Source organism: Pelophylax lessonae, assembly GCF_965119305.1.
Source record: "Pelophylax lessonae genome assembly, chromosome: 2".
Lineage (NCBI taxonomy): Eukaryota > Metazoa > Chordata > Amphibia > Anura > Ranidae > Pelophylax > Pelophylax lessonae.
Window position 1 is genome coordinate 673,524,396 of NC_138769.1, and position 23,312 is coordinate 673,547,707.

The 23,312-nt window shown below is 43.2% G+C and overlaps 1 protein-coding gene across 1 annotated transcript in view; it reads right to left on the bottom strand.

The window, feature by feature from the left end:
- The window catches only part of ARHGAP42 (Rho GTPase activating protein 42), a 531,819-nt gene that overhangs the window by 32,897 nt on the left and 475,610 nt on the right, over nt 1–23,312 (bottom strand). The window contains exons 12-17 of the mRNA XM_082244686.1: nt 22,409–22,448; nt 19,789–19,851; nt 14,892–14,966; nt 8,951–9,035; nt 6,154–6,212; nt 1,903–2,008 (exon numbers count right to left, since the gene is read on the bottom strand). Coding sequence (XP_082100812.1) covers nt 1,903–2,008; nt 6,154–6,212; nt 8,951–9,035; nt 14,892–14,966; nt 19,789–19,851; nt 22,409–22,448 — 428 coding nt within the window. The remainder of the gene's footprint in view (nt 1–1,902; nt 2,009–6,153; nt 6,213–8,950; nt 9,036–14,891; nt 14,967–19,788; nt 19,852–22,408; nt 22,449–23,312) is intronic.

The following is a 23,312-nucleotide window of genomic DNA, read 5'->3' on the forward strand; positions in this document are numbered from 1 at the left end:
TAAGAAATTCAGACACTTCCTTGGTGTGTCAAATCTTGCCCCTCCATCCATCCTAAAGAATTTTATGAGCTCTGCCTGTCAGGAGTTTATTAAGGAAAATTAAGAAGAATTCAGAAAAAATCTGATTGGTAGTTGAAGACAAGAATTGCACTTTTAAAGTAAAAGCTACAAAACAAATGGACAAGAAGGCGCATGCACCTAGTGCAGTACCAATAGCGTTTATTAGCGATATAAAAACTGCTACATATGGATACTCACAAAGTAGCAACTAAAAAAGGCCAATGAATCAAAAGATGCCATATAGTGCAAACATAAATACTCCAATTGCACCATGTAGGGGTGTCAAGCTGACGTGTTTCCGGGGGCACACTCCCCTTCCTCAGATCTAGGCCAATAATAATGGAGTAGCCAGTACACCAGTGTATATAATGCCAGCAGGTGTTATATACATACTGTATCACTTAAACATTCCTGTGTTAGATTCCCTAGGTAATTTTTAAGGGATCCAGCGTGGAGTAGTTACCACTATTGCGTTTATTACCCCACACATCCAGGCAGGTTTCTATGAATGCAAAGTGCTGTAGGAATGGGGGACAGGCAGATTAATAAAAAGGTCCACCTCCTCCATAAATAGAGTGCTTTCAACTAATGGATGCTATAGTACAGCTTCCTTGACTGGAGGAGGGGGTAGAAAAGGTGGGCATAGTTGTCAATCTTGACAAGCGCCAAGGACAGGTCCAGTACCTGTATTATTCCCTGCAGCACATGAAGATTACAGCTGTGGGGGCATGGGGGGAGGGGGGCAGAACACTTTGGATTTCTACGAGGACAGTTGGCCTTAGCACAAGGGACACTCCTCTTTAACCACTTGAGCTCTGGAAGGTTTTACCCCCTTCATGACCAGGCCATTTTTTTGCTACTTTAACTGGTGATTGTTTGATTGCGTGGTCATGCAATGCTGTACGCAAATTACATTTATATCATTTTCTTTCTACCAAATATACCTTTCTTTTGGTGGTATTTGATCACCACTGTTTTGTTTTTTGTTTTTTTTTTAGATATACACAAGAAAAGACCCAACATTTTGAAAAAAAAAATAATATTTCTTATTTTCTGTTATAAAACATATATATATATATATATATATATATATATATACACATTTAATATATTTAGGCCAATATGTATTCTGCTACATGTCTTTGGTAAAAACAAAATCCCAATAAGTGTATATTGACTGATTTGCGTGAAAGTCTACAAACTATGGTATAAATACTGGAACTTTTTTTTTACTACTAATGGCAGTGATCAGTGACTTATAGTGGAACTGTGATAGTGTGGCGGGCAGTCTGATACTAGCTGATGCTAAAGGGAACTGACTAACTGCCATTCACATCTCCAGTGACACTAATACAGTGATCAGTGCTAATAATATACACTGTCTCTGTACTAATGACACTGGCTGGGAAAGGATTATCATCTGGGGCGATCAAGGGTTAAAATGTATGTCTAAATATGTTTGCTGTGTGTACCGTGTGCCGAACTTACTAAGCAATGTTCATTGATTGGCTTGTGCTGCAGTGAATGACAGCACAGTCTTCTGGGTCTGCACGGGCATGCGTGAGCGCGCCTGGACGCATAAGTACATGTTTGGGCCTATACAAGCTGACCTGCCGCAGTAAATGTACTGTGGTGGGTCGGCAATTAGTTAAATTTAATACTGTCCCTTGTGCTGATTTTTAAAAACAAAAAATGACTTAAACCTAGATTTTCACATTTAATGTACACATAGAAGTCAAAAACATAATTGATACACAAGTTCAAAGAGTATCACTTAGTGTATTAGAAAGAAAAATGCATTTAAATCTGGGATAAGCGATACATATATGAATGTCACAGTACTTGACAAGATGCTTGATTAAGATGTCCATCATCTCTCGGTTTTTCTCAGGCAGTTTGTGAACCAAGGCATGAACCGCTTGAACTCTGTAGTTCTGATCATCTGATTCTGTGAGGAAATAAGAACTCCACTGAGCAATTTTCACAACTAACCGGATAGGTTAACTCTAATTTGATTATCAGGAACAACAACACCTTGGACGGTGAGAACATTTCAAAATAGGGAGAACTGTACATGTCATGATGTCAACTCTTCTGATTGCCATAGCTGCCAATGGTTGGGTCTCCTCTATTCTTTAATACCTTCCTTCAGATAAACACAGATTTACAGCTTAACTCTTCACCTTTAGCAGATAAGGAATCCAGTTTTTATTTTGGCTAGGGGATGGGATAACAAAAAATATTGGTTACCTTAATTCAGTGTCCTGAAATCTTCTAGTGATGACTGGCCCCAAAAGGCACTCTTTTATGGCTCTCAGACCAGTAATGTCATCACTGATCTCACCAACATCAGAACATACAATTGAGGACCATAGGCACAGGAAAGGATTAGGATGCTGATATAGGTGCCCGTCCAAATACCAGCACTGGAAATATAAGGGCTTAATAAAAGGGGAATTTCGGCTTTATGCCCCCCTCTTCTAATTTTGGAACTTATTTTGGGAGGGGAATAAATGCTTCCACTTCTGCTTGGATCGCCGAGGCAATTCCGACCATAACCTCCAGAGACATGTTGTAGGTCCCTGAAGGCTGTGGGACCATGCACAAGGAGCAGCGCTGCTTGGGAATGCACAGTGGGAAGACAGCTGTGAAACTGCAAGGAGACACAGCCGGATTCCCACAGCAGGGCCAGTACAGAGGGGGGCAGGAGGGGTACCTGCCCTGGGCGGTGTCCAAATCTGTGATGGGGGTGCACTGGAGCTTCTGCTGCTTCTCCTGCCTGACAGCAGTGACTTTCATTCTCCCTCCTGTTACTGCATAAAGTATCGATTCCCCAACTCCTCCATTCCAGCAACTTCAACTCTGCCTTATCTCTCCTGCACCCATTAATTACGCCTCGTTCTCCTTCCCGGCTAGGTCACTTCAGTCTTCCCTGTTGGACACCAATATGTCTGGCTCATACCACTTCCAGCATGTCTTTTTACCTTCCCGGCACAATCGTAAGTCAGCAACGATTCTTCTGCTCCTCTCTGCAGTTCACATTAACCATTCACCTTCTTCTATCAGCGGCCCCCTCCATATATCTGCAGTGCATTGAATTACATTACACAGTGCGATTTCACAAAAGTGCATCAAAGTCCTGTGTGCTGCATATTTGACGCGGTTTCAGAAAATGCACTGTGTAAAAGAATTCATTGGGAGCGCACTTAAAACCCAGGTAAACCGCACACAAAATCACACTGTGGCCAAACCGCAGTGCACCAGCGTAAGCCCCCTATAAGGCTAGGTTCACACCTTTCCACACATTTGTGACTTTCCTGACACACAGAAACACGCTATCCACACCGACACACAAAAACCCATCTGCTAACACATACATCAAACCACATAGTGTCTCGTAAGTGAAACATCTGGAGTCTGTTTAGAGCCCTGATATTCATCAAAGCCCCCCAACAGGGCAGTTCAAAGTGTAAACAAAAAAAAAAAATGATTACATTCTAAAAACTATATAAAAAAATAAATAATTAAGGGCTTGGTCATGTATTTTGGTCTTTGAAAAGTGATCAGCATTCAGATTTCTCTTCAGAGAGCATTTGACAGGTGATGAAGAGCCATTGTATCCCCTCCTTTATGCCTGCTTTAACCCCCCCAACCCTGCACTAGCATGCTGCAACCATGTGCATTGTACAAAGTTGTGGGGCACCATTCACTTCAATGGGTCAAGTTCAACAAGGAGTATCATTCATGCGGCAGTAGTGAAGCAAAACAGCATGGCCGCAGCATGTGTACTTCCCAAAACTAACCCTCTGCAGTTAAAGGGTGTAGCAAATAAGGCACCTAGGGGGTGGCAGTTTGCCCCCTCCTGGTCATCATAATTTAACCACTTATGGCTATGTGCGCCACATGCCACTTTCTCACTGAAATGTTCCTTATTTCAACTTCAAAAGTCGGATGATATGTTAGTACTATCTCAGTGCATATCTTAAACATTACATGCATATCAAACCTTACACCATTATTAGCCCTATCTAAGAGGATGGGGGGGGGGTGGCAGCTTGCCATGTTCGCCCTGGGCACTGTATGACCTAGCCCTGGCACTGTCCCACTGAAAACATGCCAGTCCTGGGGGCCGGCATAGAACTGGCCCGGGTGAGGACAGCACTGGAAAGGTAAGTGTCCTTTAGTTAAAAGTCAGCAGCTACAGTTTTTTATTTTTACCTGCTGACTTTTAATTTCTTTCAAACAGGATGAAGAACCTCTATAACCAATGGCTGTTGCAGGACAGCAGGTTAAGGTAAGTATTGCTCTGTTTCATCCCATACACTAGGAAAACATGTGCTGCTTCCTTCAACTTTCTGTGAATTTAGGCTTTAAAGCAGACAGATAAAAAAAAATGAATATTCTATCTAAAGATATTGTAATAAAACCAGCAGCTTTTGCTCCAATACTCAACTTAAATCTAGAGTTGTCTTTCTAACATTATGGTGACCTATGGCTTATGGTGACTTGTGACTTATTTTTTCAGATGCAATGAGCTGTCACCATTGAATGGAGACCTAAAAGGACCAAATACTCATAGAAGGAGTCAGTAGAATGTGTTTCATGGGAATGTGAATAGATCTGTCAGTCTATAACTCTCACAGAACTATAAATGTGAGACAGTTAGGCCCCATGCACACAGGGTGTTTTTGCAGCTGCTGCCACAGGTGACGTCATCTGTGACATAAGGGGGCGTGGTCTCCTGATGATGTCACCGGGAGGTCACACCCCTAATGGCTATATAATAAGCTGCATATACCGGAGCTGGCATAATCACCGGAGACAGCGTCAGAGGAGGACCAGAGGAAGAAGAAGACCAGAGGGGAGAAGAGCGGAGGGCAGAAGAGCAGAGGGGAGAAGAACTGAAGAGTGGAGAGGAGAAGACCAGAGCAGAGAAGACCGGATGAAGATTTTTAATAAACTTTTCAAAACGTCTCCTGTCATTATTTACATACACTGCCTTTTATGGGGTGAATGGGTAGGGGTACAATGTACCCCATACCCATTCACATAGGGAGGGGGTCTGGGATCTGGGTGGCCCCCTTGTTAAAGGTGGCTTCCAGATTCCGATAAGCCCCCTGTCCGCAGACCCCCACAACCACCGGTCAGGGTTGTCGGGAAGAGGCCCTTGTCCTCATCAACATGGGGGCAAGCTGATTTGGGGTGGGGGGGTGCAGAGCCCCCCCTGCCCCAAAGCACCCAACCCCCCATGTTGAGTTCATGTGGCCTGGTATGGTCCAGGGGGGGTGGGGCCGCTCGCTCGTCCCCTCCCCTTTCCTGGCCTGCCGGGCTGCATGTTTAGCATAAGGGTCTGGTATGGACTTTGGGGGGGACCCCATGCCATTTTTCGGCGTGAGGCTCCCCTCAAAACCCATACCAGACCCAAAGGGACTGGTTTGGAACCTGGGGGGGGGGGGGACACCCACGCCATTTTTTTTTCCCATTTTGGCATGGCGTTCCCCCTCAAGATTCTCAAAGCGCAAGTCGCACCGCAAGTCGGATGATCCTGATCCGACTTGTGATACGACTTCTATTCAAATCAATGGGCTGAAAGCCGTATCAATGACGGCTCCTAGGCAACCATTGATTTTGAATGGAGGCAGAAAAAACGCTGCTAAAAGCCGACGTGGCCAAACGCGCAATAACGCCAATGGAAAAAGCTACTAAAAGCACGTTTTTACAGCTGCTTTTTCCTGGCGTTAGAAGTGGCTCTGCAGCTCGTTTTTTCTGACGCCCTGTGTGCATGGAGCCTAAAAGACAGAAATAAAAATGAGGGCATTAAGTAAGTAAGAAAAACGACTCTTTATTATGAAAATACAATATATAGTCTACAAAAAAATTCCAAAAAAATACAGACTTCACTGGTCAGACAATGCAAAGAGCTATGAGGGTGTATAAAGTGCAGTAACCCACATCAACCAATCAGAACTTATCTCTAAATCTGCCTGCAAAAATCCTAAATCAGACTGGTTTCTCTGTGTTACTGAAAGTCTCACATCCTTATTCAAACTGTGGCTAGATTCAGCTGTAGTTACTAAAAGCTGATGTACTTACTGACTGCTAGAATAAAATCCTTGTGTAATTTGTACGTCATGAGAGGTTCAGTTAGACATCTGTTGGCACAAAAAAATCTAATTACATCAAAGACATAAATTTCATGAAGAGCTTTCCAATTCAACATATCTCTGGGGGGACTGGTTCACATGTATGTGATAATGCAGCATTTAGTCTAGGTTCACATCTATGCGGGCTGAGTTTGATGCATTTTTCTGGCTCGATTTGTAGTGCGTTTTGCATTTTTAAACCCTTGTTTTTTTTTTTTTTAATGTGTTTTTGCCTGCAGTTTTCATGCATTTTGTGTTTGTTTCTTTTTTTTCCCCTTTAAAAACACTGTATATAGCTGATTGCTAATTAGCAGGCTGGGAAGCCGGCTGCCACATTCTTAACATCCTATGAGTCATCAGCTGTCAGCAGGGTTCTCCGCTGACAGCTGAATGTAAAAAAAAAAAAGAATTGCTGGCAAAAAAAAAAAAAAAAATTGGTAAAAAAAATATCAGGCCCTTCTGGTTTGAATTTGGAGGGGAACCCCATGCCAAAATTAAAAAAAAAATGGCATGGGCCCCCCCAAATCCATACCAGACCCTTATCCGAGCATGCAGCCTGGCATGTCAGGAAAGGCAGGGGATGAGCTAGCGTTTCCCCCCCCCCAAACCATACCAGGCCCTCAACATGGGTGGGTGCTATGGGGTCCACCCCAAAGCACCTTGCTGATGGTGAGAAGCACCTCTTTCCTACAACCCTGGGCAGTGGTTGTGGGGGTCTGCAGGAGGAGGGCTTATCATAATCTGGGAGCCCCCTTTAACAAGAGGACCCCCAGATCCCAGCCCCCCAGAGGCATCACCCGGTACCGGCGTCCATAGCCAACGGTCGGCTGTCTTGTAATGACAACCGATGCGGCTGAGAAGCCGCTCTGCTATCATTACAAGGAGTGGGAGGGGACATCCTCCCCCTCTCCCGCCGCCTCCGCGGCTCGCCGGTGGGAAGGGAGACCCGGGCATCCTACCTGCACGGCCGCCAAAGACTCGATCAAAGCCGCATTCGGCTCTAAACGGGTCTCAATGTAAAAACCCGGAATTTATGTCATGACCTCCCATCTGGGTACTCGGCACCAAATTAAAAAAACTGACAGCATTCAAAACAGCCAAGCTTGGTGTTTTGAATGCTTTTCAGTGCCGAGGAGGGGTTTGGGGTTTTTTAGACCCCCAGATCCCTTCACAAGGAGTACCTGTGAAAAAATAAAAATAAAAAAATAAATGTCCGAAAATATTGGCCGATATCCGATGACCAAAATATCAGTATCGGTATTAGCATTAAAAAAACGATATCGGTCGATCACTAAAGGGGACCACTCCAGAAGCTAGGGTCAGCGGACAGGTGTCAGCACACCGGTATTGAGAGTAAAGGGGTTGTCAGTTTCAGAACCCTAAAGAGAGTAACTAAAGCAGGGACCTTTTAATCTATCTTCACTTCAGCGGCAAGGTGAAGCAGAGGCCTTGCCGCACACTACAGCTAATTGTCCTCAAGATTGTGCATAGTTCATAGTTGGAGTATCCCACCCATCCCTTCTCCTATCCCAGTTCTCAATAAAAACACAAAAAAAAAAACAACATCTCCTGGATTGACTATTGACTGAGCTGTTTGCAGAAATCTGTAGATAACATTTAAAGTAAGCAGAAGAAAATATGTACAAGCAGGACTCTCAGATGGCATTGTGATCTGATGTAAAGCATCAACATATTCCTTAGAATTTTCCATCATTCTCCCCAACTGAAATTTAGGGGTGACACACATAGGCCTGATTCTAATTAGTAACAAAAGGTAAAAAAAGAGATTTGCGCATCTCCCCACAAGAACAGATAGGGCCCAACTTGTTCACTGTGATTGGCTGCCAGATTAAATGGAAACTGTCAGGAAAGGTTTTACCTTTTACGGATCTCTTCAACCAATCACAATTCACTGATCCGTTACCAATAAACTGGAAAAGCAATTGCATTTGAAGTGTGGCTGCACAATGTATAATATACAATTATTGCTCATACACTAAACAAGGGGTAGGGAACCTTTGGCTCACGAGCCAGACGTAGCTCTTTTGATGGCTGCATCTGGCTCGCAGACAAATCTTTAATAAAGGGGGCGTTTCCAGACGTGAGCCGCGCTGGACTTGTAGTCTACCACTCAATCCAGTGCAATCTGCGTAGCTGTGCCCAGTGCCAAGGAGATTTCTGCACCCATCGACGGTACACTTTGTGGTCTACCCACTGCTACCCTCAGTTCGTCTCTGGGTGACCGGATTGCCACACTATGGACCCCTCGGCCTACTCGTGGTACCGCCGCCGGCTCGTGTGCTGTGCATCTGAGGGCCTTGGCAATCACCGCCCGGTAAGGAGACCTGCCATCCGCTCCCTGTGCCCCGACAGACAGTGGGAGCTGCCTCTCAAATATACTTCTGAGACCTTCAGCGGCCGGCTGCCATTTTCTCAGGGCCTATACTCACCTCCACCACTCGCAGGCCTGCAGGCGTTTCACCACTCCGGCCTCATTGCATACCTGCCTGATCTGCTCTCTTCCCGACCGGACTCCAGGCACTTTCACAGGGCTCCATCTACTCATTGTATAGCTGCGGCCCATGAGTATGAATATTAAATAAAGGTTCCCGACCCCTGAAATAAAGTGTATGGCTCTTACGGAATTACATTTGAAAATATGTGGTGTTCATGGCTCTCTCAGCCAAAAAGGTTCCCGACCCCTGCACTAAACTGTAAAGCAACAATGCTACAAGGAATGTACTCACCTGAGGTAGTTTTTCAGAGCGCTGGTTATCGTTTTATTGTCCCATAGCTCTAAATCAAGATCCATATCAGGAGGTGCTTTAGGAGCTTTAAAATTAAAAACAAAATAATAAAAAAAAAGATTCAGATTGATGAGTGGTATAAATCTGTCTTCAGCAAGTCTATTAAATCTGAAATATAAACCCGCTTATTAAACAAACATTTCCCTAAACTGTAGAAATCCTCCACAGGGAGTAAATCCAGCCAAGTCTGACCTGCGTCCTGCTGATGGCTGGCATAGAACAAGTACATTGTGATGTTTAACAACTTTATAGCACACGGGGACAATGATATAATATATCGATCAGCCATAAATTTATGACCTCTGACAAGGGAATAACAGGAATAACACTGATTATCTCATTACAATGGTATCTGAAAGTCGATTGAATATATTAGGCAGCAAGTAAACATGTTGTCCTTAGGCCTCATGCACACGGGACATTTTTACAGCGGCTGTTTTTGGAGTCAGACGTTTTTTTCTACAGCCATTAAATGCCCCAGCATGTTATCCTATGTGTCGATGCACACATTTGCTGTTATCAGCAGTTTTTGTCAGGGGCAGTTTCTGGCTGTAAAAAAAACCCGGGTTTTTAGTGGCGTTTTTCAGCTGTAAAACGCTCTAATGTCTATAAACGCTGACGAACGCCAAAAAACTCTGCTAACTGGCGTTTTTTGACGTTTTTTATTCCATTGCTATTTCTAAGCCTGGGTTATGTTTCAAGGTGTCGTTCATGGAACATAGCCTGGGTTCACACTGGTGCATGCTAAACACCCCATGTGATTTGCACCAAAAACGCACCGCATTCCTGTGCACATCCCATGTGATGTCTGTGCGATGCAATTTGAGCCATATATTTTGTATGGCTCAAATTGCATCACATTTGCACCAAAATGTTGTAGGACCCTTTTTTTCCACACCTAATCGCATTGCATGGGTCTGAACACCCTTGGGATGTGATTCTGGCAAGCGCACTGCATTTTGCAATCTGTTTCGGGGTATTATTCATGGAACTCGAAGCCCTGTTGACATTGTGCTGATTTGGCATGCGATTTGTCATGTTGAATCGCATGTCAAGTCAGAGCCTATTGCTGGCAACAGCACTGGTTCACAGTGAGGGCGGGTTTGAAATCATTTAGCTGAGAGCACATGACTTCAAACTTGCATGTCAATGCGACTTCGAGGGCGATTTGACAGACATCTGTACGGGTTCATGCACAGATGTCTATTGAAATTGCCCTGAAGTCACCAAATGTAGTGCAGAAACTACTTTTGGGAATCTGTTCCATGAACTACACCCCAAAACAGATTTCAAAATGCAGTGAGCTTGATAGAATCGCATCACATGGGTGTTCACACCCACGTAATGCAAATTTGATGCAGGGAAAAAAGGGTCCACATTTGCACCAATATGTTGTAGAACCCTTTTTTCCCTCTAACTACACCCCTTTATTGAAACAGTATTCCTTGATAGTATTGGCCTCTTTCAGCAGGATAATGCGCCCTGCCACACTGCAAAAATTGTTCAAGAATGGTTTGAGAGACACGACAATGAGTTTGAGGTCAAGGTATTTGGCCTCCAAATTCTCCAGCTTTCAGTCCAATTGAGGATCTGTGGGATGTGCTGGAAAAACAAGTACGATTCATGTAGGTCCCATCTCGCAATTTACAGGGGTTAAAGGATCTGCTGCTGGAGGCTTGGTGCCACATACCACAGCATACCTTCAGAGGTCTAGTGGTGTCCATGCCTCAACCGGTCAGGGCTGTTTTGGCGACAAAAGGGGGACCTACTCAATATTAGTTGGGTGGTCATAAATTTGTGGCTGATCGATGTATATACAGTATATATATATTTATTTATTTCAGGTACTTATATAGTGCTGTCAATTTACGCAGCACTTTACATACACATTGCACATTCACATCAGTCCCTGCCCTCAAGGAGCTTACAATCTAAGGTCCCTAACTCACATTCATACAAACACATAGTAAGGCCAATCTTATACAGGATCCAATTAACCTACCAGCATGTCTTTGGAGTGTGGGAGGAAACCGGAGTACCTGGAGGAAACCCACGCAGGCACAGGGAGAACATGCAAACTCCAGGCAGGTAGTGTCATGGTTGGGATTCGAACCAGCAACCCTCTTGCTGCTAGGTGAAAGTACTAACCACTACACCACTGTGCCACCCATTTATATATGAGACTGTGCCACAAGTAGTATTCCAACATGATAACGACCCCAAACACACCTCCAAGGCGACCACTGCCTTGCTAAAGAAGCTGAGAGTAAAGCCCAAGCATGAGAGTAAAGGCCAAGCAAGACTCCAGACCTAAACCCTATTGGGCATCTGTGGGGCATCCTCAAAAGGAAGGTGGAGGAGTGCAAGGTCTCTAACATCCACCAGCTCCGTGATGTCGTCATGGATGAGTGGAAGAGGACTCCAATGGCAACCTGTGAAGCTCTGGTGAACTCCATGCCCAAAGGGTTAAGGCAGTGCTGGAAAATAATGGTGGCCACACAAAATATTGACACTTTGGGCCCAATTTGGCCTTTTTTAACGTAGGGATGTACTCACTTTTGTTGCCAGTGGTTTAGACATTAATGGCTTTGTGTTGAGTTATTTTGAGGGGACAGCAAATTTACACTGTTATACAAGCTGTACACTCACTACTTTACATTGTAGCAAAGTGTCATTTCTTCAGTGTTGTCACATAAAAAGATATAATACAATTTTTACAAAAATGTAAGGGGTGTACTTATTGTTGTGAGATACTGTACCAGTCCAAAGTTATAGAGATGATGGCCAGCAAAATATTACTTTCCAAGATACATTTAATAAAATAAAGCACTTTTTATTATACATTTTATATTATTTTATTATTATTTATATTTTTATTATGGTATATATCATTTTATTATTGTTTTATATCATTTTGGTATAGAGGGGGGCCCCTTCTGTTAGGGGGGCCTGGGGCAATATTCCCCTTTGCCCCCTTATAATTCTGGCTCTGATGGCACCTATAATGTATATGGGGGGGGGGGGGGGAAGGGGTGCTCAACTGAGAAGCTTCAGTAGGAGTTCATGTGCACTTGAAATATTAGCTGTAATATTCATCAATCTGTGTCCTGCATCTCCTCTCATAATGCCCATCTTTTCAGCATTACATTTAAAAGCGACTCTCGCTTCAAAAAGTTTTGAAGATGTTTTTGAATAGTCTATTCATAAAAGCCACGCTTACAAAATCCATATCCTGCAAGAAGAGGCTTGTACTGAGATATGACAATGTCAGCTTGCCCTGAATATTATTTCATGCTTTTACAGCATTCTTGAATGCACCATTTTTATCTAATTAGATGCGTATAGTCGCCCCTTTGCTTTAGCTAGCAAAGTGTAACAAGGTCAGGTGTGCAGACCTATTTTTTACCCAAATGTCCTAAATGAAACACTGATTCATAGGTCACTCTCATTCACAGTTAAATCACCAGTGAGATTATCTTCCAGTTTTTTAAAAGTTTTTTTTTTGTTTTCTTTTTTTTTTTTAAATATAATTGTTATTCAATGGAAAAAATGCATTGACACAGAATGATTAAAAAATATTTTTTTCTTTCACGGCTGATGAACATTAGTAGAACCCCAAACCACCAGGAGTGTAGCTTAATAGTTCAATCCACCTAAAATTATTATTTCATCTCTAGGCCTCTTATATTTATGAAGAATTCCAGTGGTGAGAGCTCTGCCGCTGAAAAAACAAGCAGGCTGTGATACAGTACAGCAGCACCCAGGACAAGGGGTGAGCAGGAGGGGGCAGTTGCCCTCGGCACTGTGGTATCATGTGAGGTGTGTGAAGTGGGAGGGGGTGTGCCACAAGGAGATTGGGGGGGAGGGGATGAGGGGATTTATGTTGGAAGGGAGCATTTGGGGGCCAGCAGGGGGTAAGTATTGTTCTAGGAGAGGAAATTGGGTGGTGCTAAGAGTGATGATCTAGGGGAAATTGTGTTGGAAGGGGGGGATGGGGGAAGATAATTTGTGCTAGGAGGGGGGATTTGGAGTGGGGGGGAGAAGATGTGTACTAGGAAGGGACATTTTAGGGGTAGAGGATTTGTGCTAGGAGGGGGGGATTTTGTTTGGAGGGAGAATTTGAGCTGGGGGGGGGGGTGTGTGAGGGATGGTGGCAAAGATTTGTGCTGAGAGGGGAGTTTCAGCAGGGGGGGCGGACTTGTACTGGGAGGGAGGGGAATATATGCTTAGGGGGTGAGCATGCAGATTGGTGCTCAGTGTTTTTTTTTTTTTTTCTGGGGGGGGGGGGGGGGATTTTGATCATAATTCTCATACATCTTGGGGGGGGGGGTCAGTTTGACATATTCGCCCTGGTCTCTAGATGACCTTGTCCAGGCACTGGCAGCACCCATCCATAACATGTTAGATGTTTTGAATGAATTTAAGCTGAACTCCACAAAAAATGTCTTTACAAATCCAGATACTACCTAGTGAACGTAGAAGCTCCATTATTAGTGCCATCAGTAAGTTGGGGTTGCACACTGTGCATAGCACACCCTTAAACCCTGCACTCTGTATACACAACACCCCTGAATCCTGCGCTCTGTATGTAACACACACCTGGACCCTGCACTCTGTGAATAGGGCACCCTTGGAACTGCACTCTGTACGTAGCGCACCCCTGAACCCTGCACATAACACACTTCTGAACCCTGCACTCTGTATGTAGCCCACCCCTGAACCCTGCACACTGCACATAACACACTTCTGAACCCTGCACTCTGTATGTAGCCCACCCCTGAACCCTGCACACTGCACATAACACACTTCTGAACCCTGCACTCTGTATGTAGCCCACCCCTGAACCCTGCACATAACGCACTCCTGAACCCTGCACTCTGTATGCAGTGCACACGAGATACAACCGCCCCTTTGAGGGCAACCATACTGTTGATGAAGCCTGTGATGAAGCTGAGTTTGACACCCCTGCTTTAAAGGAAAATTATGTTGTCTTTTGCGAGCGGTTGTCTGTGTACAGAGACAAGAAGTGTGGAAGAGCATAGAGAGCAGTTTCCTCTGTTACAAAGAAGATGCCATTTAGCATGAGCCATATACACCAGCAGGGGTAAAACTGGGGAAGGGCATCAGGAGCAGCTGTTTGAGCAAAGAGAACAATATCACATAGAAATAAACAGATCTTTAAAAAAGCTATTATAATTTACATGATTCTTAATAATGATTATGGCATTCAAATAACAAATGTAATGTAATGTGGCAAGGAATACCAAAAATATATACAACGTAAGAAATAGGATAGCATGTCCTGCTTTATTTCCTCTATTGTGCCAGAAGGCCACTGCAAGATCTGTGCCATGGGAACAAATATCCCTAGATAATTCTGCCTACTGGGCTGTTAGTATGTGGGGGTTCTCTGATAGGTCAGCAAAGTCAGGTGAACCCTAAGAACATTCCAGAATCCAGGGGGGTCAATCAGGATAGGTCAAGAAAGGTCACCTGACCTCCTGGAAGGTTTTGGAATTCTTGGGGTCCCCTATAAAAAGGGGCTCTGAACACAGTTGGTTGCAGGTCGCCAGAAGGAAGTAACCAGGACAGCTCCCCGCCCCCCTTGTCGCAGCATGTTATGTGGTGGGACCCCTCTCCTTTTAAGAAAGAGCAATGGGGAAATTGATAACCTGTGTTGAAAGTAAAGGATTTTAGGCTTGAGCCGTACTACTGTTGAACTACTGTATGTCCTTTACTGGCTTTATATTACGCAGGCTTCCATTTTTTTTTTTTTTTTATTAAAAAATAGGAAAATTGAATCTATATAATTTCTATTATTTTGGGATGCGTGCCAGAAACATTCCCATGTCCCCTTATATGTAGAGCAAAAAATACTTACAAAAAACTGTATTCATCAACTTCTGAACTTTAGAGTTCACACCTCCAATTCTGTAGAGTCCCAAAATAGTGATACCTTCAAATGAAGACATAAAATATGAAAATTCTATAAAAGTACTAAAGAGCAAAGAAGTTTTTTTTTGATTTGCATACTCAAAGCGAATACTTCCAGTACATAAATAAAATGCATGCTTCCCTAGGTACACATAAAACAATTCCCCTTTAATACAGACTGACTCCCCTTATTATAATCTGAATTCCTATGTGATTATGACATTAAAAGCTAAAACCGGGAAGTGTTGTTTGAAGCGGTTTGCTTTGTTTACAGAGATCTCACAATAGGTTTGGCAAGATCCTGGAATTTGGTGATGGTTCCATGGTCTGCGTTAGAAGCAGAATTTGTGGTATTTTTTATATGCAGAAGAACAGTAAACAAGTTTTTAGGGCAAAGCTGGTGATGAGTTGCTGGAGCACAGCTAGGAAATAGGTCGCTGTAGTGGAGCTAGAAGATAAGCTACCTGAACAGAGATAGAAGAAGAGAATGAGTTGCTGGAGCAAAGCTATATGAGATATATCACTGTAGTAAAGCTAGAAGATAAGCTGCTGGAACAAAGCTTGGAGAGGAGTCGGTTGGGCTGAGTAAGGAGATACGTCGCTGGAGCAAAGCTAGGAGATGAGTTTCTGGAGCAAAGCTAAGATATGAGCTTCTAGAGCAGAGCTATTAGAGGAGTTGCTTAAGCAGAGCTTGGAGAGGAGTTGCTGGAGCAAAGCTAAGATATGAGTTGCTGGAGCAAAGTTAAGATATGAGTTCCTGGAGCAAAGCAAAGATATGAGTTGCTGTAGTAGAGAGCTAGGAGATGAGTTGCTGGAGCAAATGAGTGGTTACAGCAGAACTAGACGATGAGTTGCTGGAGCAGAGCTAGAAGAGGAGTTGCTAGAGACAGCTAGGGATGAATTGCTGGAGAAAAGTTTAATTTAAAGAATAATTTCAGGTATAACTGTATTATATATAGAACTACTCGTGCAGGGGCCACTGGTAATTGGTTCCCCTTCTCCTGAATAGCCAGGCAACACGCATTCTCCGATTGCATCCAAACAAAAGATTCAGTCCCTTGGCTTTGTTTTTATGTTTTATTAGAGGTGACAACTTGGATGGGGTAAGGGGTATATGGGATGCCCAACTTGAATCAAAGAACAAAAACCAGGGACAACTCCCTGCCTATGTACAAGGTCTTGAACTGTCCTCCTTTCCAGACACTGACAGTCTCTGAAGAAAAATGCAAAAGCCTCTTAAGGACTAGTAAATCTCAGTCCCTTAGAAAGTAGCACAAAATATTGTTGGTTGCATACAGGAGTATCTCCAATTCCATAGTAGACACTGATCCCAGTTCTACTGACTACCAGCCCACCTGGTTGCTTCTTTACAAGCCCACCCGGGTGCTACTGAAGATCTTCCAGGGCAAGGGAAAATAAATATTTAGGTACAATGCTGTCTTCCAGAAAGGGTTGCTACATGTGGCAGTCTTTCCCCTTATAGGTCCCTGACTGTGCTGATGTACTCACACTGTCCTCTGCTCCCACTGCTTCTTAGGTAAGATTCCTTTCAAACTGTACTGCTGTCAGGATCTTCCCAAGGCAGCCCAAGCTCCAGCCCGAAGGCAGAGCCCCCTCCCTGGCAGGGGTTCCCCTCTAGGGCCACCGACAGTCCCCTCAGAGCTCCATCTTCCACTGACTCCCTGCTGGCATGACTCATCCATATTTAAGGACTGGCTCAGCCACCATGCCAGGCCCACCACCTGGGGAGTGGCCAAACTCCACCAAGTATGCAGATCAACCCTCCTGGCCTCCACCCTCCAGCTTCTAGAAATTTCTCCAAACTTCCAGAACCAGGGGAAAGCACTGGGTACCTGCTTGTATGATTTATCCAGTCCGACCTGCAACAAAATTTTGACCCAGATTCAAGACTCATTTTACCATGAGCTAATAAATTTGCCTGCACTATTCTAGTAGCACACTCGAGGGTGTTATATATGTATAGTTACATTGGTCCAGCTAGGCCAATGTAACTATTTATACATCATTTCTAGCTGATGCCACTGGAAGATGGAAATCGCTGAAGAAGACACCCTTGCTAAGTGGCCAGCCCAACGTATTGTGAACACAGGAGGTTGACTGCTCAGTGCAGGCTTCATTAGGAAAAAACTTTGCAATTTCTGAATGAATGCAAAGCATTCTCTGATTAGATGAGGCGGAGAGAGTGATGTCACTGCCCCATCTCTCTGTCTCATTCAATAAGAAAACACTTTGCATTCACTTAGAAAATGCAAAGCATTTTCTGAAGGGTGCCCATGTCAATCAACCGAGCTCCTGTTTTCAGTAAGAAGGAGAGCAGTCACTTGGTGTGAAACCCAGAAGCAAGAGTAGATCTTTGGAATAGCAGTATTTTATTTCAGTGATCTCTAGCTAACTGGGACATTGACCAGGTACTGTATATGCATAGTTACATTGGTCCAAGCTGGATCAATGTATTTATGTATAATATAGCCATGCCTGAAATTATTCTTTAGATCGGAATAATAATATGCTCCAGAAGCTGTTTCAGATAACTCTTGTGCATTTTAAATAGCATGGGCCAGTTTGCAATTAATTTTGTAGTAGCAAAACATGAACACTAAATAAAAACATCTGAATGACTTGAATAAGAAATATTTTAATAGAATTTCTTTCCAGGATCTGTAGTTCCTGGAAATCTCAGAGCACATGTCTTGTGAAACATCTCACGGTCAGATCATTCCATATTCTCTTTTTGTGATACTTCTCAGCTCTGTGAGCAAAATACCCAAAAATGTGGAAATATGTAAGCCCTGCTGAAACTTCATAAATGCCTATTAAAGGTTATTTAGAGCTACAGTCAGGACTCCCGTTAAGTTCCCTATGCAGCACTCCCAGACTGGAGCCATAGGGCGTCTAAAAGGATTTGAGAAAGCTACTTGGAGCTTTTGAAATGCTTATTAAAGGTATGCTGAACAACATGCTTCTCTGACTAGCATTTACCGACAAGGTTTAAACAATGTCAAGATGCTCTTCTTATTGGTATTTACAGACAAGGTTTAAACAATGTCAAGCATAAGGAGCCCTACGGCTGTTGCTAATATAAGTAAGCCTGGCCTGAAATATTTCATTATACCCAAACACAGGCTATTACTAGCAGTTGGCAGACAGCCTTGACATTCCAGAAAACCCCCTCAAAGTGGATTTTCCAATAAAGACCCCATGGTTTACTTGCACCTACAGGTAGGCCTAAAATAAGGCTTACCTGTAGGTCTAGTAAGTGTCTCCTAAACGTTCACCGTATAGAAGATATTTACTATAGTAGCAGCCGGTGACGTAACTGTTAATGGCATGCCATCCATTGAGACAGCTGTGATGCGGCCACGTCTCCCGCATGCATGCACCGGTTTAACGTCATTGAGGCTTGAAAGTCAAACAGCCGAAGCTGTGAACCTGGAAGGAAGACCAGGCAAAGATGGAAGTGCCGGGAGCTGTGACGAGGGCTGCCTTCTAAGGTAAGTTTTTCATATTGTGCTAGTATGTGATGCATACTAACACATTATGCTATTATCCTGTAGGAGCCCAATTTTTTGGATTATTATTTTGCAGTTTACTACTTCTTTAAAGTGGCCAAACATGGCCATACTCTGGCTGAACAAAAAATAAAACATTTGAGGTGGATTGGAGAATCCTCCCTTATTCTGACAGTGGGGACATTACCCAGCTGTCAGAATACACAGATCAGTGCTGCAACCATTGGCTGCCGCCACTGATCGAGAGGCTTTTATCTGACAGGGCGGCTGAACAGAAGTCGATTTGTAAAGTACATTGGTACATTTTTAGATTGACCTCTGTTCAACTGCAGTAGCCACACATGAATAAAAATTTGTCTGGTCCCTGTTGAACTAACTGAATTTTGATCCATCTATAAGCACCTTTACTCTACTGTGATAATGAAAAGCAGGGGTGTCCAAATGATTGACCTTCCAGGGCCACATTGGAAGAAGTGGAATTGTCTTCGGCCACACATAAAATACACTAACAATAAGGATATCTGATGAGCAGAACAAAATGGACAGATCACAAGTTATCGATCACTGATATAGGTAATGTACCTATCTGAGTTATAAAATGCATAAATGGGTGTACTTGCGTGCTGTTATGTTGTGCTACTGAGTGCTAGAAGACTACAAAACTAAAAACTTACAAAGTGGATCGCTCAAACCTATACACGCTCTCTAAACGTGTATCAATGTGCAAAATAATAAAAAGTGGTGCCGCCTTCCCAAATGTTAATGTGCTAGTATCCATTTAAATCTGTTTGCATAGTAATCAAACCATATATTGTATACCATAGACAAGACAAAACAATCAGTCCATAAAGTGTACATATGAATTTGCTTGCATAGGCTCAATCTTTCATAAAAAACAGGCTTGTGTTCACATAACATTAATATCATTTAAGTAATAAAATTTCATTTTTTTGTAATATTTTTTATTATAAAAGTAAAAGAGGGCAACATAAATCTAGTGATATTTGATGGTTGCAGGGGAGGACTGGGCCAGGGGGCAGGGGGGCAATTACCCCCTGGGCCGCTCTGATGCCTCGTAAAAAGGCTGCACCACTTCTGCCACAGACTGCCACAAAACTCCATTTTTTTTTCAGCTGCATCTGTTCGCTGACTATAATTGCATTTTTACAACCCCCCCCCTCGAAAAGCAACATTTTTAAGTAAATTCACAATTTAGTGTCAAGCTGCATCCACAGCTGTATTGGACCGCATGCAACCCGTGGGCCGCAGGTTGAACACCCCTGATGTAAAGGAAGCCCCATATTAAACCCTCACCTCGTAACTCCACAGAATCGATACATTTCTTCACAAAGTTGAAGCCAGCTTCATTTAGGAACACTGTACAGAAAAATGAAAAGGTGGTGTTAAAACAGAATTTCCGGTTAGAAGTGCAATATTAAAACACTTATGCATTTTTTTTTTTTTTAAACAAATAAACCACCAGATTTGAAAGAAGTACTCAGTGACTTATAAGCCTGGCCATACACTAATAGATTTTTTTTTTTTTTTTGCTTAGCTTACAGACTGAATGAATGTCACATTTCGCACAGTGTATGGCCAATTTAGGGTATGAGGCTACTCTTCCCAACTTTCCTCCCTCTAGCGTACTCTAGCTTATCTCATAACTGTCCATGAGTGTGTGCATACTTGGCAGTTATTAAAACAATTATTTGCTTCACTTATTGATTTTCTTAATCTTAAAGTGGTATTAAAAGGTTGAACTTTAAAAAAAACAAAAAACAAACGTGTTATATTTACCTCCTCTGTACACTTGGTTTTGCACAGAGCAGCCCTGATCCTCCCCTTCTCAGGTCCCCCACCAGCGCTCCTGGCTCCTCCCCCATCACCAGTTCTCCCAATAGCAAGCTGCTTGCTATGGTGCTAAGGGGGCACTGGGGCGTGCTCTATACTTAGGATGATTTGGGGGGGGGGCAGAGATATGTGCTAGGGGGCACTAAAGAAGGGGATGACTTCTGCTAGAAGGGGGGTTGGATATGAAATCCATCCTCCCAGCACATATCACATATCCTCTTCCTACCTCCCCAAATCAAAGACATGCTGGCAGAGAAAGCAATCGCGGCACCTGGGACCCCAGGCACCCCGCAAGAGATGGGGAGCAATTGCCCCAGGTGCCGAAGCTAATGCCCCCCTGCTGGGAAAGTTAGCAGAGCCAAGTGCTGGTATTTGTTCCGGCACTGGGCTGCAGGACTCCGGGCTAGTTCACACCATGAATTGCACAGTGCATTCTTGTGTGATTCACATGCGATACAGGTGCAGTGCAATTTCAGCTCATTCATTTATATGAACTGAAATTGCGCCAGACCGCACCAAAAGTAGTGCATGCACTACTTTAATAAAACTGTATCACATGGTAATACTGTACCATGCAACCTGGTGCAGACAAACGCACTGTGTTTGTGACTTACTGTACATTTGAGGTGTTAAGTTAACAAGTTTTTGTGCTGGGGGGATTTGGAGAGGGGGAATTGGGTGGGAGAGGATTTGTACTAGAATTGGGGGTTTTGCTGGGATAAAGGATTTGGGGGGTTAAGACTTGCCAACTGCCATCCACTGTCAAATGGGAGTGCCGTTGCATGTCTCTGAAGCAATCTCATCTGGCAGAAAATAGCTGTAAAACTGGTAAAATTGGACCTCCAGTGAAGCTAAATCAGAGAGGCACACAAAAGACACTTCTCTGGCTAATGAAATGAAAGCAGATATCACGCAGTGTTTAATTTAGGCAGGAAATATCCTTTTAAGGGCTCATATAGGTGGGCGTTGACACTCATTCTGCTTGCTGAGCAGCTGCTTTCTGCGCCTGCATTGGAGATGCTCACGGGCAACCTATAAGGCAAGTGGAAGCAGATGCAGCAGCTGCATGGACACAACCGCACGTCAACATTTGACATGCTGGCATGAGCAGGTGCTCAAGTGCAAACACTTTGCGTTTTAATCCGCACACCCTATCCTGCACGCGTGACACATTTTGACATGTTACTGCATCTGTGCAGCTGCTGCATCTGCTTCCACTTGTAAAGGTTGCCTGTGTGCAGTTTAAAGGCAGATACAGACACAGAGGCTCAGCACACAGGACACCTGACAACGCCCGCCTGAAAGCAAAACAAGTTCATTTGAGGTATTTGGGAAGTTTGTTCTCAAAAAGAATAAATTCAAAAAAATCACGAAACATGTGGTCTTAGTTATTGATTGGAGGAAGGAGAGTTTTCTAAAAGGGGGCTGTAATTCTGTAAAGCATTTTAATTTTTAGGTAGATTCACATTACTCTATATGGTTTTAAATGTTCCCAATCAGTGCAGAATAAAGAGGAACTCTAATACTGTCCTACACAGCCATAGGTGGGCGCAGGGGGTATGCCAGGTGTGCCTGGGCACACCCTAATCTCTATGTGCATTGCCCCCTGTTGGAACCCCCCCCCCCCGCTCTGCAGTGCTGCTGGCTTCCCTCCTCTACCCCCGACTTCTGCAAAGGGATGTTTCAGGATGAAGAGCAGGGGAAGAGGCTAGTAAATAGTTCCTATTTAGTAAATAGTAAATAGTTCCTAATTTACTATGCTTCAGTTTGTGAATGAACAAGAAGCCATTCAGCACAGGGAACTTCCCATTCATGTGTGTTTATGCTTTGGGGTGCACACCCTAATGCATTAGGCTGCGCACACCTATGTGCACAGCTTTGACAGTCCTAGTGTTAGCATTCTAGCAAATACCACTGGTGTCCGCTCATGAAATGTATTTTTAATTTCGTTTCATGAAGAATCCACTAGAGGGCGTGTGATACATTCTGATATATTCTGAGCCAGTTTTCAGCAGAAAAGATAATAAAATTAGCACATTAACAGTAAAAGCAATCAAGTCATTCATCATTTATTCATACTTACTTTCTTCTTTTTTGCTTATGATTGCTGGGAGTGTGTAAATCTAAAAGAGGAAAATAACATAAAACAAAATATTCATTCGTTTACAGGAAGCGTACTGAAACATTTTTTTTTTTTAAGTAAACCCAATCACTAAAATCCCATATAATCTTTAACATATTGATGTCAATGGAAAAGTCATGTTACATTGTTTTTAAAAAATATGCAGCTTCCATTAAAATTATTCCTGCTAATCCTGTCAGGAAGGTAATGGTTAGGAACTGCTTGGTATGGGTGACAACCCGCTGTCCCTGTCTCTCGGTTGCTTTCATGCGTTGTCACCCTTTTAACGCAGTTCTGGTGGAGAATATAAGTGGACATGTTTGTTTTTTTTTTTATTGGTTGAGCCAGATGGACTTGTGTCTTTTTTCAACCTGACTAACTATGTTACTATGTAGGATACCTGAGTACCCAGAAGGATGATGTGGTTCCATCTGCTGACCGCAGGTCACTACTGAGGTACATAGACATCTGACACTCACAGAAGCATCAAATGCTGAAAATCTCGATGGAGACTGTGGTTCTTCAGTCTTTTTGCAAGGAACTGCTTTGGGATTTGTTTTTCGGTGATGACAGTGTCACTTTAAACACTAGAGGGCCTAATGCTAAAAACCTTTTGCATTATGATCAAAAAAGATATAGCAAAAACATAAAATATTAAGAAAAAAAAATACGTGAATAAATGTTACATCAGTAGTTGATAATACACAATACTTATACTTTCTGTCTGAAAAGCTTGAACATAAGCTTTTTTTTTTTTTTTTTGCTTAGTGAGAAATAAACAGAGCGCTATTAATCTGGACAGCATTGCTGTGTCTTGTGCGCCAATTACATAACGGAACCCAGCAGGGAGCCTCAGAGGTATTCT